The sequence below is a fragment of the Glycine max genome, chromosome 17 (assembly GCF_000004515.6).
Source record: "Glycine max cultivar Williams 82 chromosome 17, Glycine_max_v4.0, whole genome shotgun sequence".
In the NCBI taxonomy this organism is placed as follows: domain Eukaryota; kingdom Viridiplantae; phylum Streptophyta; class Magnoliopsida; order Fabales; family Fabaceae; genus Glycine; species Glycine max.
Genome location: NC_038253.2, coordinates 5,715,543 through 5,734,089, shown reverse-complemented (window position 1 = coordinate 5,734,089; position 18,547 = coordinate 5,715,543). Strand labels below are relative to the sequence as shown.

At 32.7% G+C, this 18,547-nt stretch overlaps 2 protein-coding genes, 1 long non-coding RNA gene and 1 other non-coding gene across 5 annotated transcripts; 2 read left to right on the top strand and 2 right to left on the bottom strand.

Annotated features, from left to right (window-relative positions):
* Nucleotides 1-3,457: 3,457 nt before the first annotated feature.
* LOC100783242 (serine carboxypeptidase 24) lies at nucleotides 3,458-10,957 on the top strand. Its single transcript, XM_003549491.5, has 9 exons — nucleotides 3,458-4,220; nucleotides 7,762-7,869; nucleotides 8,022-8,117; nucleotides 8,246-8,338; nucleotides 8,427-8,509; nucleotides 8,621-9,012; nucleotides 9,170-9,265; nucleotides 10,565-10,670; nucleotides 10,764-10,957. The coding sequence occupies exons 1-9, from the start codon at nucleotides 3,956-3,958 to the stop codon at nucleotides 10,905-10,907; spliced, it is 1,383 nt and encodes a 460-aa protein (XP_003549539.1). The 5' UTR covers nucleotides 3,458-3,955; the 3' UTR covers nucleotides 10,908-10,957.
* Nucleotides 10,958-11,492: 535 nt separating this feature from the next.
* On the bottom strand, nucleotides 11,493-13,371 carry LOC102660990 (uncharacterized). Its single transcript, XR_001385866.3, has 4 exons — nucleotides 12,944-13,371; nucleotides 12,416-12,492; nucleotides 12,254-12,296; nucleotides 11,493-11,823 (listed from the first exon to the last, which is right to left on the bottom strand). It is a non-coding gene; the product is annotated as an uncharacterized lncRNA (long non-coding RNA).
* Nucleotides 12,603-12,675, bottom strand: TRNAK-CUU (transfer RNA lysine (anticodon CUU)). Its single transcript has one exon. It is a non-coding gene; the product is annotated as a tRNA-Lys (tRNA).
* Nucleotides 13,372-14,777: 1,406 nt separating the features above from the next.
* LOC100782706 (uncharacterized) lies at nucleotides 14,778-18,200 on the top strand. Of its 2 annotated transcripts, none has more exons than XM_003549490.5 (4): nucleotides 14,778-16,095; nucleotides 17,170-17,240; nucleotides 17,329-17,719; nucleotides 17,816-18,200. In XM_003549490.5, the coding sequence occupies exons 1-4, from the start codon at nucleotides 15,982-15,984 to the stop codon at nucleotides 18,011-18,013; spliced, it is 774 nt and encodes a 257-aa protein (XP_003549538.1). In that variant the 5' UTR covers nucleotides 14,778-15,981; the 3' UTR covers nucleotides 18,014-18,200. The 2 variants fall into 2 exon arrangements, with proteins under 2 accessions (XP_003549538.1, XP_006600539.1); XM_006600476.4 differs by lacking the exon at nucleotides 14,778-16,095 and adding an exon at nucleotides 16,147-16,639.
* Nucleotides 18,201-18,547: the final 347 nt, after the last annotated feature.

The following is an 18,547-nucleotide window of genomic DNA, read 5'->3' as shown; positions in this document are numbered from 1 at the left end:
AATATGCAATAGTATCCTTGGAACTCAACTTTAGTCCCTTAATCATGTCTACCTATGATCGATCTACTTATTCGACTCAAAATTCTGCTTATTTATTCCATTTTTTTTATTTTTTGTCTTCATAAGTTTTATTTCTTCATGCTTCCTCCCTACCAGATAATTTTTATTCATTTTTAGTTTTTATCAATTTTTTATTTTCTTTTTGATCTATAAAGTTTTTATTATTATTTTTAATTCATAGGATATTATTGTTGATGTGAGTTTTATTTTTTTTTATAGAACATGAGAGTAAATGTTATAATAAAAAAATATGGTAAAAAAATAAAATAAAATTAATACACTCCTCTATTGTCGTTTTCTCTCCAATTCCCTTTTCTTTTGATTATATTCTGCCGGGCTTCTCAACATCATAATCTAACTCGTGGATCCATCCATGCATGTAGAAGTGAAGGGTCATATCAATATGTTTGATTGGTAAACCGTATGCAGGAAACCTAATTAAGGGAAATGCTTGGGGTATGTGTGCGTTAATGCCAGCTATATATTTTTTTATCCATATATATTAAAGTATTGGAACTAATTAATCACCACTATAGATCCAAGTTTTTTTTTTCCACCAAAAAAAGCAGATCTCAGTTTTTTTTAAGACCACATGTAGCTAAATAGGATATCATTATAGAAAACTTTTTCTTCTATAGTTGATCTACGCATGCATTCAATAATAAATCTAAATATTTTTTAATGTATGTCACGAATTCTGAACACATATGTACATTAAAAAAATACCTCTTAAAAAATTATTTAAATTACAATAAAAAATAAATAATTAACTACACATATATCCAGCACAAGGTCGACCAAGATTCTATTTTGCTGCCTTTCCCTATACTGTGATTCTTGTTTCTCTTATGTAAGAAAAAGTTTTAAAAAATTATCTAATAAGGATTAAACATATTTTTTCTCATACAGAAATCAAATTAAGAAAAGTGATGTGCAAATGATAATATATTGTTTATTTATTAATCTTCACTTTTATATATATATATATATATATATATATATATATAAAAAATATTTTTTAAAGTAAGATTTTTTTGTACACACTAGTTATCATTTTTAAATAAGTATTATATGGGTACTTCTTTAGTACTTTGTAGCGTATGTTATATATGTTTCCATATAAATGATTTTTTTAATTAATCATTTAATAAAAAGAGTTTTTTTTTGTTTAATTGTATTTATTTTTTAATTATCCTAAAAAAATGGTATTTATAAAATTATTATAATATTAGATATCATTAAAGTAATTTTCATTACTTTTAATTTATATTTCTAAATAGTTGCATTAATGATAAATTAATGCATATGACATGCCATACAAAAAAATATGTTTTTTTATAGACCACGTATATATAACAACAACGCCTTATCCCACTAATGTTCTATCAAGTACCATACTTCTATCCAAATTATTAAGTTCGAGATCGTTCTTGATAACCTCTCTTATAGTCTTTTTGGGTCTTCATCTGCCTCGAATTGTTTGTCTTCTCTCCATGTGGTCTATTCTCCTCACTACAGAGTCTATCGGTCTTCTTGACCACGTATATACTTTGATAATTTTATTTAAATCGAATAAATCTTTATATATAAATAACAAAATTTTTCCTTCAAATATTTAACATAATCACACTCTTAAACTTTTATTGTCACCTTTGTTACCACAATGCCACTACAAGTTTCCCCAATTTTTTCCTTCAAATATTTTACACAATCACACACTGACTAAGCTTTTAGCCGCCTAACAGTCATATGCTTATGAAGAAATTCAGTTTTGTTATTAAATTCACACAAGCCATATTGGCTCTACGGATACCATGCAAGTTGTTACAAACCTTCACGTAAGATCGAGTCACATGCCTAGAGACAAAATAATTGTTCTTCTAACCTAAGAGGCTATATATGACGAAAGCAAGAAACAAACTCATCTATATGAGAGAGTCCCTCTTAGTCGACTGACACATCTTTTAAAATTAAATTATTTTTCATCGGTAACATTCAACAATTAGCTCAACTCATATGAGTGATTACAATAAAGAAGGGAAGGATCATAATAAAAGAAAGGAAAAAAAATCATGAGTTTAATAACCTTTCTATGCATGCATAATTTCAATGAGAAGTGAATTGTATAAAATTGATTTGCCTCATTTTACATTAAATGCACGATGGAATTCGGAATTTTCTTTAAGAAAATAATTTTGTCTTCCATCTTGCACCATTTATGATTCTTACAGCATCAGCAATTTAAGTCTCCAACAAAAGGCGACAAGAACTGGCGTTTTCTTGTGAGCCCTCAAATTAATGGTTGTGAATGGGATGGGGCGGCTGCAACCCGTCTTATATGTCAAGGAATCAAAGGCTACGTCCATGAAAGGTCACAAGATATTAATATTGCAACCCCACGTCTCACTGTGCCTCTTTTTCCTTCTAGCTAATTTATGACCACAAGCGAGCTAGCTAGTGAAGAATAAAACTACTAGAATATACTACTATATATATATATATATATATATTTCATTATTTCTAACTTTTCATTGTTTTTAATATACACATATACTATAAAATACTCATCAAAATTAAAAGAGAAGAAAATTATCTCAAGGTACATTTTTTTTTTCATATAGCAATATTAAATTAAAATTAATTGATTCAAGACAATAACATATGCATTAGATAGCTGGCTAGAGCAAGGTTGAAGCTGAATTTACCGACATTGCTAAGCTACCTCATGTTACGTAATCTTCCAATCAAATTTTTAATTTATTTGTTTGAAACTAAGTCAAAATGAAACTTAATTAATTAATATGTGCATATGAATGAAGCAACTTCCATTTAGTTTTACCGAATAATGCTAATGTTAAGGATCAACTAGTGTGCTGTCTCTAGCTTTTATTGTTGTTTTTAATATTTGAGTCAAATACAAGGCCAGGCGTAGCTGGCTAAATTGCACATGGATGCATGCCTCCAAATTAATAGCCCCGAAAGGAAAAAGAACGGAAAAAAATTCTCTCAACAAATTAAACCACACTGTTATGTGTGTCAACAGAGAGTGCCGGTCGGATTTGTAGCAATTTTCATCAACAATTTAAGGACGTGCTTTGTCTTGTTTCACACTATTAAAGTTTGTGTTTCTTTTGAAGTTGAAAGGTCCAAACAGCCGTTAAATAAAATGTTCTTACTCCTAATTCTCACAAAATCTGCATGAAAACGTGTGATCATTCAATCTAAGGTTAAACCAAAACACATCTTAATCTGTTTAGCATTTCGTTTAATTTATTTTTTTTTAAAAAGTGTATATATGTTTGACAATTTTTAATTTAAAAATACCATCTAAAAATTCTCAGCGGCTAGCGCAACCTAAAAAGATGAAGTAATAATAATATAACTAAAACATGCATCATGATATTGATGGTCAGACATGATTTGAGATTGAAATAAAGAGGGAGGGACGGAGAAAGCAATGCATAATGTGGATGTTTGCTTTCTTTGTTCTCATCGGGCATGAGGTATCTGATCATCAAAGTTACAGTCATATTCGCCTTGTAGAACCATCTCTCTCTCTCTCTCTATTCATATCCAACTTGGCATGCAAGTTGTCTGTAGTAATGCAATAACATAGCCGAGTTCACCCTTTGAGTACCTTATAATTGAGGCATCAACATCCTCAACAGTTCCATGATCATATATATATATATAAGCTGTCTTTGCATATAATTTCAGCTATAGCTACTACCCTCTTATCTCTTTTATCTCTCTCTTCCTCAATAGATCTCGTACAAACAAAAACACAATTTTAGACTTTTAATTAGTACTTAGAGGAAGGGATAAAATTTTATATTATATACTCTACTGGCCCTTGAGCCCTTTAATAGCTAGAAATTAATTACGAGTGCAATTAATGATGACATTCCAAAGCAAGGCAGGTATCTTCTTCCTGTGCTTGTTAATCATTGCATTTTCATCCATTAATCTTGCTGTTGCTGTGCCAAAAGAGCAAGAGCAAGATCGAATCTTGGCGCTCCCGGGGCAGCCACGTGTGGCATTCTCTCAGTTCTCCGGTTATGTCACTGTGAACGAGCAACATGGCCGAGCACTCTTCTACTGGCTCACTGAATCCCCCACTTCCCCGCAGAATAAACCACTTGTTCTCTGGCTCAATGGAGGTTAGTCTATAAGTCTGGTTGGATATAAAGTTAGAATAATTCTTGTAAGAGTTTCTCAATTGAAAAAAATTATATATATTTTCAATAGAAAATCTTTCAGAAATTAAACCCTTCTGACTCGTATTCAAACAGACTTTATATATAATATAATTTCATGTCTACATATGTATTGAGAGCTAGAGAGAGCTTAAACTCATCATCTTCTACCTTCTATACTAGCTTCATTCCATTACCTTTGTGAGTTTCATGACTCTTTTTTTTCTCCCACTAGTGTTTGGTGAATCATATATTTCTTTTCACCTTTTACTACAGATTGATCAACATATATTGGAAAAAACTTAATACAGTTCCTTTGGTGTTTTTCTAATAAGAACATGATTTTTTAATGCAGTTTTATTATACAAATTATTGAGATAAAACTTCAATTTTTATTGAAATTAAAACAACACAAACAACACCTACCGAACAGTATATAAATTTTGTCCATATATATATTAACGCAGAAAGAAAATATGTAGGCGAATCCATATACAATTATTGTTAATTTTTAAGTGCTTAGGAGTTAGGAAAAGGTTCCGTGCATCCGCTAGGATGAATTGTATTGCATGCACTAGCTAGGAATCATAAAACTGCCAAACAGCATAAGGAACAGCAAGCTCTTCCTACCAAATTAAACGAGGGAAAAAGGAAAAGGGTATTGAACATTTTGTTATTCTCATTGATAATGGCTAATTCGAAAAAGAAAGCAAAGTAAGAGCAAAACAGTCTCTTCCTAAAATTCGTTAATACCACAATTAAGTTGACTGAAATCAAATTTTTTCGTAATAAATAAGGATTTTGAAAAATAAATTTTGGTGTGTGTGTGTGTGTTGTATATATATATATATATATATATGCATGTTGATATATTATATATGGTTTGTGTCTCCGTGACTTTGTACTTGCTGAAGCATTAAGCTAGCTGAAAGCCCTTACACTGTTGCACATGTTGAGTGTTGACCGTTCCCTGAAATGACCAAACCCTATCTACAATGGCCTATGTAATTAACGCGTCCCATCTACCTCTCTGAGCACTTGACTTAATGTGCACTACTGTTTCCTCACTTTCCTGCTAACACACGGTGAGTTGTATTGTATTGTACCATTGATTCTGAGGCAGAAAATTTGACAACTAGTAGCAGTTAAAACGTAAGTTTTTCTTCACAGATGGAGAAAATAGAAAAGAAGAAAAAAAAAAAAGAGCGAAAAGAAAAACAAAAAACTAGGGTGACCCATGTGTGTCCTCGTGATCTTTCTCTGCCTGTATTTTCTTGTGTCTTATTATTATTCCATCTACTTCTGACATTTATTCCCTTCTTGGAAGAACCTATTCCATGCTTAACTGAAGAAAAACAAAACCCTTCTTACCCACACCTTCTTTTTGTTCCCTCTTTGTTTTCTAGGGAGAAAAACAAACAGAAACGTTCACAGCAACGCAACACATAGTGAACTAACCTTTCCATTTTGTCTCTTCAAATTAAAAGATGCTTATTTTCTCATTATTATTTCTCCTTTTTTGGTTAACTTTTACTTAAATATTTTTAAAAATTACTCTTTTTTTTCATTTTACTTGTTTTTGCAAATTAATATGTGTAATATATGAAATATTTGTCGGTACGCACAAAAGTATAAGTACTTTTTAATTTATTAATATTTTAAAGATCCGATCTAAAGTTTTAAAACAAAAACCTTAAAGTAATTAAAAGGCAGTATCAATATAATCATCAATAAAGGCATATCTGTCAAAAATAAAAATTCAAAGGAAAGTCAAAGGCATGGTCATGCCGCAAAATGCCACTGTGGTCCTGTTCTAATTCTGGGACCAGAAAGTTTGGTATCTTTATCAACACCCACTAACCAGAACAAAACAAAAAGTTTGTAGTGCTTGAAATATAAGGCCGAAAATTTTATGGCTTAGTGGATAGTTATACGTGGTATATTAATACTACTTAGAATAGAAGATATGATTTGAAAGGTGTCCCACATCCTATGTGCATATCCATACCAGTTCTCTGATCTAGGAATGAAAAGGTCAACCATGGCGACTAAAATTGAAAGATACAAGGAGGGTTATAAAGAGTTTACAAAAACTATTTTTAACCGTCTTAGAAATTAATGTCGGTAGAAAGTGAATACTTTCCATAACGATCATTCGCCCGTATTTGTGTGTGCATAGGTCTATGGTGGTCTTTATTTCAAATCGTCTTAGTATAGGTTTTTGATAAAAAAAAAAAGTGTATCTAAGATGATTTTTTGAGAAAATCATCTTACAAGCTATACCTTCTAAAATGATTTTAATCCAAAACCGTTTTAGAATTTGTAATTATTTTCTTAAAAATAATACAAAACTACTTATTCTAAGACGTGTGGAAAAACATCTAAGAATTTTTTCTTCTTCTTTTTGGCTATTTCTAAAACGGTTTTGCATGAAAATCGTTTTAGAAAATGGTTTTTTTACTATTTCTAAAACGATTTTGTGAGACAAGTGTCCTAGAAAGTTTTAGTGTTTTTTTTTTTAATTTTGTATACACCAAATTCATGGAGTAGCCCTTTTTTTCAATGAGAGTTAAGCGAAACAACAAACATATTCAATTATAATTCAAATTTAATTAATTTAATATAATACAAAAGAAATATAGGTTTGTGCATAGGATATTTTTTATTTTAGTTTTCATTTATTCGTGAAAACTATCTATAAAAAATTATATAGAATAGCTACCATCTTGTCGGCCGAAGATGAAAAAATAAAATCGGAATGAGTGACAATACTTATTACAGGTATAAGGATAGAAATTGAAATAAATAATTATCGTGGTCCCGAATAAAAAAAATAAGAATTTGGTGTATTAAAAAGCTTCTATCCATAGAACATTTGACGTAAGATAAACAATGAATAACTATGAGTTAATATTAGTTTTGTATATATATGACCTACAGACAATGTCGCAGCTAGTATGTATTTTGAGTTATGTAACTTGTAAGAATGGAGTAAAAAAAGGTATGCAAACGGACGAATAAGGTGACGAACGGATGATGGAAGAACGACGTGAGCTATAGAAGTGGCTGAGGAACGCAGCTGATGAATGATGGAGGAATGACGTGAGTTACGGAGGTACCAACTTCGGATCGAGGAGGTTGGATGAAAGGGAAAGTAGATGTCGTGGCAATTTTGTAAATTTAGATTGAAAGGAGGCGACAACGGTTTTCATAAAAATGTCGTCGTTTTCGAATCCTATATTTACAATATTGTTACTGCATCAAAATCAACCACGGTTCCGCATAACTGTCATCGTTTTAACGTCGTTGTAGCCTTATTTTTTAGTAGTGCATAGCCTAAATCAATTAATGTAAATCAATTGGTATATGAGATATTGATAGAATATATAATTGTGTTAAATATTTAGAATTTGAGCAAGAGATCATTAGATATAACTAGCAGGACAATGTAATTATTTTTTTTTAAATGACAGTGACATGATAATTTTTGTGTTTCCTTGTTCAGGGCCGGGTTGCTCATCAGTAGCATACGGGGCATCAGAGGAAATTGGGCCGTTCCGTATAAACAAAACGGGCTCTTCTCTATATCTCAACAAATATGCATGGAACAAAGGTAACACTATGTTTTCTCTTTATTTTTTATGTAACACAATGATAAATACTATGACTGTTTATTAAGATTTCTCAATTTTCACCATTATGTTACCCACCTTTCAGAATGACAATATATGAAATCACAATTTTTTTTTTCAAATTGGTTTTCAGAAGCAAGTATTCTCTTTCTTGAATCTCCTGCTGGTGTTGGCTTCTCATACACAAATACCAGCTCTGATCTCAAAACTTCAGGGGACAAAAGGACAGGTATATACGAATCTAAAGCATTGTTGATGTTAATTTAATTGTCAGCATTTGCCACCACATATCCATTTTCATAACTTCCCTTGTTCTATATCACTAATTACCATAAGAATTCCAAATTTATAACACAGCTCAGGATGCACTGGTTTTTCTAATTAGATGGATGTCAAGATTTCCTCAATATAAATATAGGGAGTTTTACATTGCTGGAGAGAGCTATGCAGGTACTTGCACTAGTAACAACACTAACGACTTCTAATTAATTTTTGTAAAATTTTAGCTGACGTTTGTGTTATTATTTTATGTTTATAGGGCACTACGTCCCCCAGTTGGCTAAGAAAATTCATGATTATAATAAAAACAATCCTCAAATTATTAATCTCAAAGGGTTCATTGTAAGTTAATTCTTTTAACTCACATATACTCTACCTAATAAGGTTAAAAATTACATCACTTTTGTCTAAGTAATATTTTGCATTTTGATTGCAATATGAAAACTACAACAGGTGGGAAATGCTGTGACTGATAGCTACAATGATGGAATTGGAACTGTCACATATTGGTGGAGCCATTCTATGATATCTGATCAGTCATACAAATCTATCCTCAAATACTGCAATTTCACAGCAGAAGAAACATCTGGAAAATGTGATGATGTTTATAGTTATGCGGTTAACTATGAATTTGGAAATATAGACCAGTACAGCATCTATACGCCTACGTGCACAGCATCACAAAACAATACCGTTAGGCACATGCGATTCAAGAATCTTCATCTGATTTCTGGGTATGATCCGTGTACTGAAAATTATGCAGAGAAATACTATAACCTTCCAGAAGTGCAGAAAGCAATGCATGCAAATGTTACCAACATTCCTTACAAATGGACTGCTTGCAGGTTTGCTTTTTCATTATGTTATACTGGTGTTAGCAAAAAAAAAAAACAAACAAAAAGAAAACACTGTGCTTTAATTTACAACTTAAAATCAAAATTCAATTCTTCTAAGTTCTATGAAATGACAAGTTTTAAGACATGCCTTTGGTTTATTGGACAGTGATGTGCTCCTGAAAAATTGGAAGGATTCTGCAATTTCAGTGTTGCCCATATACAAAGAGTTAATTGCCGCGGGATTAAAAATATGGGTTTTCAGGTATGGTTTTAAATCGTTTCTTTACAGTAAACACAATTAATTAATTATAATCGTTTATTAAAAAATAAAAAATAATTTCAAATTTTATCATATATATTTTATTAAAGTATCTTCTTCACTTTCAAAACTCTTTGAAATTCTGGTATCGAAAAGAAAAAACTTAACTCTTAGAAATTCAGTAGAACTTCTTGTTGTATTTTTTTTATTTGACTCTTAAATATATAAAATAAAAAGTCAAAACGCATTTATTATTGATTTAAAACCTCATATTTTGAAGGTCGTACTTATCATATAATCATGCACGAGCCCTCGGGACCTACCCGTTGTTAACTATTTCTTGGGTAAAATTGACGTGTTTAACAGGCAAACATTTCATTAATCCTAAATATAACAAGGCCAGCTGGTTAGTTTTTTTAGCTTTTTTTTCCTACTAAAGGTTTGTTTGACAAAATATTAATTAATGGTGAGAAACTAACATGTTTAATTTTTAGACTTTAAAAAAGACTCCTAAATTGCATAACCTAACAGCTATAGCATGCTTTTCTCGTTCGTTTTCAAAAATTCTATGTCCTAATAATTACCTGTGAGCCCATCAACTTCGTCTTATTTGTCATTGTTGCCTCTCACCATACTAGCATACGGGTCATTGACCTATGTCGTCACAACCTACTTGAAATTTCTTTACTTTTTCGTCAGAAGCTCGGTTTATCAAAAGTGGAATCTCTTTGCTTTGTAAAACTCTCCTTTTTCTAACTAAATTGTTAGGGCTTGGGCGACATACTATTACTAGAATGGTGTCTCTAAGATTCTGGTTAGGACACGAAAAAAAAAATGAGAAAGAAATAGTTCAATTGAGAAATGTTAGTCCCTTTTCAAAAACTTAAATACAAAAACAAGTGGGATAGGCTCACAAGTCACAACACTAGCTAAGTGGTTTTTATCACTTATGAGTAATAATAATATATTAATTTTCATATAAATCTTCCAACTACTTTATAAAAAATTTAAATAAAAAATAAATGCATTTAATGTCTTAAAAATATAAATCACATGCAATATTTACCCACCCAAATAAATAAAACGTTATAGGAAAATTCAGAATTATTCTTCACTATTTGTATAGCATCTTCATATATAATAACTTAGGGACCCATAACTCAAAATCCTTCTTGGGAAAAGAAGCATATAATAAGAAGCTTAATAATTTATTTTTGAAATTTTTTTCTTGTATGAGATTATGCAGATACTTGACACTATATCTGTGTGATAAAAACTCAATACCATTTTGCTATAATGTAGTGGGGACACAGATTCTGTGGTTCCAGTTACTGCCACAAGGTTTTCTCTCAACCACCTTAACCTCAGCATCAGAACTCGCTGGTATCCATGGTACTCTGGTGGACAGGTATTAATTTATTAAATTTGAAAGCCATATATATAACATATTACATGTACCAATATTTCACACTGAGGTTTATGTATCTTGTGGTTACTTTAGGTTGGTGGATGGACAGAGGTGTATGATGGACTAACTTTTGCAACAGTAAGAGGAGCTGGCCATGAAGTACCTTTATTTCAGCCAAAGCGAGCTTACATTCTTTTCAAGTCTTTTTTGGCAGCAAAGGAACTGCCAAAATATTGACATGTAGTAACACGTTAACATTAATTAAATTGCAAAATTCATTAGTGTTAGTATTTCTTTCGGCTAGGGTGTCAATTTTTCAAATAGAGATTCTAGTAACAACCTCTTTTTTTTTTCAACTAATTATTTGATGAAATCAACATGAATCTCATTGGATAATGTGAACTCTATTTTTTTTTATTAAGTCTCACATTTCTAAAAAAAAAAACCGCATTGGTAAAAAAATAAAAGACAAATCAAAGAACTGTTTTGAACAAGGAAAAAGGAAAGAGGATAACAACAGGATAATGTGGCCCGAGTTCTTCTTGGGGTAATTTGTGCTTTAAGTAAGAAAATATATATTTTTAATTCAAAATGCATAAAAAAAAAAATCAATTGGATAAATTTTCCAAAAGCAAAAATATAAAAGTGACTTTACTAAAAGAGTAACTTTCTGGGGAAAAAGAATAAGAAGAAACTTCATCATTAAAGGTTTTTTTTCTTTTCAAAATGTATCTATACTTACCCCGAATTAACAAAGACAAAAATGGAAGAACATATAGAATTGATTTTTCCCACTTAACAAAATAGGACAGGGACAAAAGAAGCAGGGAAAAGAAGGTTCACCATCATTTCCAATTATCCGTACATAATTTGAATAAATAAGATTGCAAAATCAAAATCACTATCAAAGGACAAATAAGCCTTTTCTGACAGGGTTTTTGTATGCAAAAATGAGGTTCATCTCACGGTTAATGTCATGACTTCAACCCCTCATTGAGCCCTGGCAGCATTCCTAAGCAGTAACTTGTTTTTTCAAAAATCAATAACCACTAACACAAATGAATTTCCAATCTTCCTCTTGAATAGAGATTTTTACCTGGACACCCTTCTTGTGTGCATCCTTGTATGACTCAATGATTAAAAGAGAAAGTTTCTGCAACCAAAAGATGTTTAATAGTAACAAATTGCAATTTCTGATGTGCATTCAAGACCATACTTTGATTAATAAAAATTATCAGTTATCCACCCCAACTGTCAATACATGAAATCCATATTCATAATCATACCTACAAATTTTGACATATTCAATTTCGTGAACTAGGCAAGTCAGTTGCCAGTGGAAAAAACAAAAGGGAAACCTGTGATGTTATAAGACATACCCCATCTAGTGTAGAGCATATATATATAAGATGATGATGCACATAAAAACTGTCTTGCAACTTTTATAAGGAAAATTAAAGGGTGAATTAAGTTCCACCATCCAAATCTGCTCATAAAAGCACAAAAAAGTCTCTGTATAACACCGAGAGTATGAGATACAGGGAGAGAGAGAAAGCAATTACCAAACTTTTTTATTAACTCACCCTCAGAGTAACCACTAACCATCAAACTCTACTCTGCATAATACTGTACAAAAGAATAACACCATTATGAATTAACTCGTATAACAGAAAAAGAGAAAAACAACAAAAGCTATAATTGTTTAGCAAAGACTGCCATATTCAGCAAGTTCTTTCTATACTCACACTGCTTCATCTTGGAGAACCATTTGCACCTTCTTCGCTATCTCGTAAAGATTTAGAATGTTGCCAAGAACTCATGCCTAAAATGAATCCACAAACACAAAAGTTATGAATATTAGAATGAGTAATGAATATTAGAGTGCATGGTAAAATGCACAATAAAAAAATCATAATTTTAATATTTACTTAGCGCCCACCGTGGGGCTCGAACCCACGACCACAAGGTTAAGAGCCTTGCGCTCTACCAACTGAGCTAGACGGGCATATAATAATCATATTAATAGAAGATAGTTTAGTTTTAAGAGAGTCAAACAAAGAGAAAGGACATTCTAGGCAATAAGAAACGTCACAATGTAAACGAAGAAAACAGATCCAGGTAGTAGGGTACTAATACTACAAACAAATGAACAACACCTCCCTCCAGCCCCCAATCCAATCCCATACAAGATGATATAGTGAATTTTTTTATTTTTTAACTTTATTGACCTTTAGAAGCAACCCAAAGGAAAATGAATGGAGGGAGAGACTTACAGGGAGAAGTTGATGGAGGGCAAAGCATTTCGCCATTTCCCATTCAATTGATAGAGAAAGTGCGGCTGTCATTGGATTTGGCTTCCATGCGGAGGAGAAAAGAGTTGAAAGTTTGGGTTTTGATTATGGAGATGATGGATTTTGGAGGGTGAAAAGTACTACAGTATATTACTTAATGGAGAGATATTTTGGTTCTATGTATTGGACAGTGAGGCTGAAAACTCAAAACTCGGTGACCCAATGTGTGTGCCTCTGTTTAAGATTAGTCATAGATCTGACCAATCGTAAAGTAACAAACAAGTCATCCCTTCGAATGGGTTTCATTATCGACTGTACATGTGTTTCTCACTTATCAGTTATCACTGTCAAATTGCCGCGTTATAATATACTTGACTCTTTTTTCTCCAACTACTACTCGTTTATGCTTTGTTTGATCGGAACAAAATACAGAAGATGGAAAGGAAAACTAAGGAGAAATGGGGTAGATAACGTTAGTCTCATAAAAATTATGTATTTTATAATAAATTATAATATCTTTTTATTTAAATATATTTTTGGTTTTTAGATTTTTTTTTTTGGAGTTTTACATTTGATCTTTAATATTATTTTTTTACTTTTAGTTTGATCCTCCAAAAAATATTTTTGTATTTAATCTCTATTGTTACATTGATTATGTAAAAAGTCCCAAAAAAATATGTATTTTTTGGTGTGAATCATTCATTCACACTAAAAAAATAAAATTAAGATATTATTTTTTTTATCAAAAATTAAAAATTAATTCCTTAACCTATTAAGATTCATTTAAGATATTAATAAATGATTTTTTATATGTACGATTCATGAATCAAATCTATCACTATATAAGGTCATTTCATTAATCATATTTATATATATTAAAAAAATATTATCTTTATTCAAATAAATTCCTCAAAACCGACTATCATCATATCTAGTTGTTATTTATTTGATAGAAATTGCAAGAGAAGGACAAACAGAGAAATATACGTGAAGGTGAATGGAGTCTCAGACGTACACACACAGTGAAGGAGAGAGAAAGAGTAGAATATTAGTGACCGACAAAAAATGTTAACAAGTGCAAAAAACCAAACTCCAACATCAACAGGCACCGCGGCAGATTTATTTTACCCTAACATCTGTTCACTGGTCACATTATCAGAATCTTTGTTTTAGGAGACTTCTCTGCAATCCGTGTTAGTTTTAAAATTCTTACCATGGTTGTCGATGGTGGGTGCGCGTGGGTTCACCTTTTCTACCACATGACCAGACACATTTGCCCTCATTACAAGATTCAAAACAACGATAAACCAAGTACGTACACATGCATTTAACTAGATTACTAGTATATAACACTCTTAAATATAGTTTTTTTATTAAGTTCGTTGAATAAAAAGTAATTAAAACTCACGTGATTTTAAAATTTTAATAAATTTTAGTTAATAAAAATTTACTTTTGAAAAATATGTTAGCTAGAACGTATTTTACTTAAATTTCTCTTATATAAAAATATAAATTAAGGTATACTACATAAATACGTATGCGGAATTACGTAAAGAAAAGGGTAAGGCTTGCGCATGTTGAAAACAACAAATAAGATCTGAAAATCTGTGGCTATAGCACCAAGCAAAGCATGGAGCAAAAGAAAGAAATTAAAGGGATTGGTGAGGGAGCTTTCGATCAAGAGAATTAGTGGCTATTAGGTTAGGTAGGTTGGTGTCACTCAAAAGTCCTGAAAGTAGGTGCTGGTGGGATCTTTCTAATTCCATTCATGAAGATGGAGGAAACATTAAATATAAAGATAAGGGTTCAGTTGGGTGTGTATAAGTATGTAGAAGACAAAGTACCTAATCCACCCTTCTCTCATATAAGATGCTAGTGAGAGAGAAATAATAATGTCGCAATTGGCAAATGGGGTGTGTGTAGGATTTTTCTTCTTTACTTTACCCGCTTCATCATGAAAAAAACAAACCATATTGATATTGGTTTTTCTCTTTTCTCCACCCAGGACAGGACACACGGGTGAAAAAGCAGAAAAAAGGAAGCATCAAAATGAGAAGGGTACACAGGTAAATGCACACCAATTGACCCTTCACATATAGAAATGATAATGATAATTGAAATGAAAGGGGCACCTGTATGATTCGTAAACGCCACCATGGCACCATCAGGAAGGGGCAACAAAAACCAAAGTACTCAAATCCAAAGCCAAAGCCTAAAAATAAGGTTGCAACAACTGCTACAGCGTAGCAGAGAAACAGCATCATCTCACTCTTTTTATCTATATCTATCTATCTATTCTATCCCACCCCTTTGCCTTTTTTTATTTCCAGCCCCTAATCTATGTATCTATCTATCTTCAATACTACTACCCTTCTTTCTCTCTCTACACAGACACCAACAACAAATAGCACACACAATGAAAGAAGAAACATGGAAACTCCACGCATCCATCATGCCATCAAAACCAAAGAGTCCACACCACCCAACCCAACCCTCTTTCTCTCTCATCAATGGCCCAGCTGGACCAAAATTTATGTTGAAGAAAGAAAAACAAAAAAGAAACAAAGAAAGAAAGAAAGAATGGGAAAACAAAAAAGAAAGAGAAGTTAGATGTGTTCAAATGTCCTCCAACCAAACCCACCTTACATTTCTCTCTCTCTCATCAAAACTATGTTCCCCGAATTGCCCTTCTGCAAGCCCCCAAAAAATCCCATCTTCATCACTGGTCTTTCAAAAGAACAATATTTTTCACCGAGTTATGTGGGCTTTTTGGATTTCTTTGTCTCGGTCAGAGTCTTCTCACAGAGAAAACAGGAAAGCGAGAACCTTCTTACCCCTTCACCTCTTCTCTCTTTCTTGGGCCTCTCTTTTCCTATTTCTTTCTTTCTCTCACGTTTCGTTCCATCTTCCCTCACCCCTCACCCCACCCCACCCACCTTCTTCTTTCTCTCTTTCTCCCCTTTTCCCTTTAGTCTTCGTTTGTTCTTCCCTTTTGGGTTCTCTTGTTTCTCTTTGATCTCATGAAGAAGATGAAAGGGGTTGTCTCCTTGGACCCTCCTTATGAGGTATATCAGGATCAGAGGGCCAGGCTGAGGCACCAGAGTCTCTTGCAGGACTATGAAGACCTGCACAAGGTAACCCCCTTTGCCTTGCCCTCTTGTTTATTTTTCTCAATGATCGTTTTTTTTGTTCTGCGGTTCTCTGGATCTGGTTTTTTCCCTTGATGGCTTTGGAGCTTTTGGTTCATTTGGGGTTGTGATGGTTCTTTGTTGTGAAAAATAAGGATGTTTTTTTGGAGGAAGCGAGGAAGGGATCTTGTGGTTTGATTGATAATATGTTTGTTTGGGTTTGAAGGGTTTGTGATGGTTGATCGTTGTGAAAATTAACGAATTTTTTGGAGTAAACGACAAAGGGATCTTATGTTTTGATTGCTATGCTTGTTTGATCTTTTGTTTGGATTATACCTATGTTTATGTTCCGATCTGATGGGATGGTGGGTTTTATGTTCATCTTTGTGGGTATTTGTTCACATCTCTTTGCGTGTCTAATTTCTTCGTTTCTTTGTCTCCAACAAATCAATTTTTTTGTACTCCAACCAAATCTCCGATTCTTACCTGCAAAATTCTCGAGTATTTGTGGACATAAAACTACAGTCACATAACAGTGTGCTCTTGCGATGTGAGTTCTCTTGTTTTGTTAGTTTTTTTTATGTTTAGTAAAGCTCTTCTCGGAGCCTTTCCTCTGTATAGTTTTGAGTTTTAGCCTCTTGGGTCTTTATGCTGATTAGCTTTATACGCTTTTTTCTGGTTTAGGTATCATATTTTCCATAGGTTGTTTGAACTATTTCAATCATAAACAACTGAATAATGTTTAATTGTTAATTAGTCTCTCTTTTTTCTGACGGCTCACTTTTCCCATGACATTCATGGGTCCTTGTGCTAATTAGCTTTGTTGCCTTTGTATATTTTGTTTCAAATCGTATTTTCCATTGGGTTTTTTATTTTATCTAATCATGAGCTCAATATGAAATAATACTTAATTATTAGTCTTCTTTTCATGGCGGCTCACTTTCCCTAAGTTTCGTCAAAATAATTTTGGTAGTGTGTTTGTCTGTCTATGTTCATCACGCCAAGTCTTGTTTCAAAGGTTTTGTCCAACATTTTTTGGAGAAATTGTTCTCATGGAATTTGTATTTCTAATATGCTCAGGAAACAGAAGCCATGAGAAGGAAATTGCAGGCTACGAGGCAGAAAAAGTTGATGCTGGAAGATGAAGTTAGGTAGTGTTTCATGCCTCATAGTAGTAGTTGATTTTCATAGTTTGCAGTTTACTGTTATCCTCACCACTGTCTCTCTTGTAAACTGCAGATTTTTGAGGCAACGTTACAATTACTTGCTAAAACACCCTATTCTAAAGCCTCATCCAAAGCAAGTTGTAAAGCCACAAAAGCTCAAATTGCAAGCACCCATCATCTCGAAGGGAAAGAATTACAGCAGGAAGGAGCCTACTCTGCGACCCCACCCCACATCTCATTTGAACTCAAATGGAAGGATTTCCAATGTGGCTGAAGCCCCATTGAAAAAAACTGGCCACTTGTTTGATCTAAACCTTAATGCTAGGAGTTCTAGTAAAAAAGATGCTTCCTTTAACGGTTCTGCTCCACCAGTGTTTGAGTTGAATCACAAAGAAAGGATTCACAGCAGCAAGGAAGCCACAAAGAAGAGTGTAACTCCATTTTTCGACTTGAACCAGATTTCGGTAATGAGAGTTACACATGCATTTGTGTCATGAATCCTTGTTTATGTTTTTGATTCAAGTAGACTCATAGTTTCCTTCCATTTTGGTCCCATGCAGAGAGAAGAGGAGGAATTGCAGGGGAACAGTGAGGCCATGAGGATTGAAGAACCAAAGAGAAGTACACAAAGAGTTGCGACTGACGAGCAGCACAGCGACATCAAGCTCTCGGCTGCCTGTAGAAGTGTTGGGGATGGATCAAATAGGGCAGGGAAGAGGAAGATTTCATGGCAAGACCAGGTGGCTTTGAGGGTTTGATCTATATATAAAGTACAGTAGACTGAATCTATACCCTTTCAGAACGTGTATTCTGCCTTGATAGTATGCAACAGATTTTTAACCATTTCTAGTTTTATGTTTTACTTTGTAAAGATAAAATATACCTTATAGAATCATATGTTCAATATATATATTATATGAAGTGGAGAATTTCTATTCCCCTAAATCATCATATATCTTCCTCACAAGTTGCTTGATTGATTTATCTTTTGCATGGTAAAAAGTTGTACAAAACTGGATTTCCATTGTGTGTTTGAGATGGTGGCCTTAGTTTCTTGTTCTTTGTGGCTGGTTTTGAAGGTTTGGGACTTAGGGTCGGTTGATTTTGTTCGTTGATGTCTATCCATATTCATTAGTTCACTTAGCAACGTTTATTTTTAGTATTTAAACTATGTAAACATAAGATTCTCCGTTTGCATTTTCTATTGTATAATGTCTCAACCTAACTCATCAGCCATTTAGAAGAAATCTATGTATAAAAAAATACTATCTACCTGACCAGAATTTAAGGTT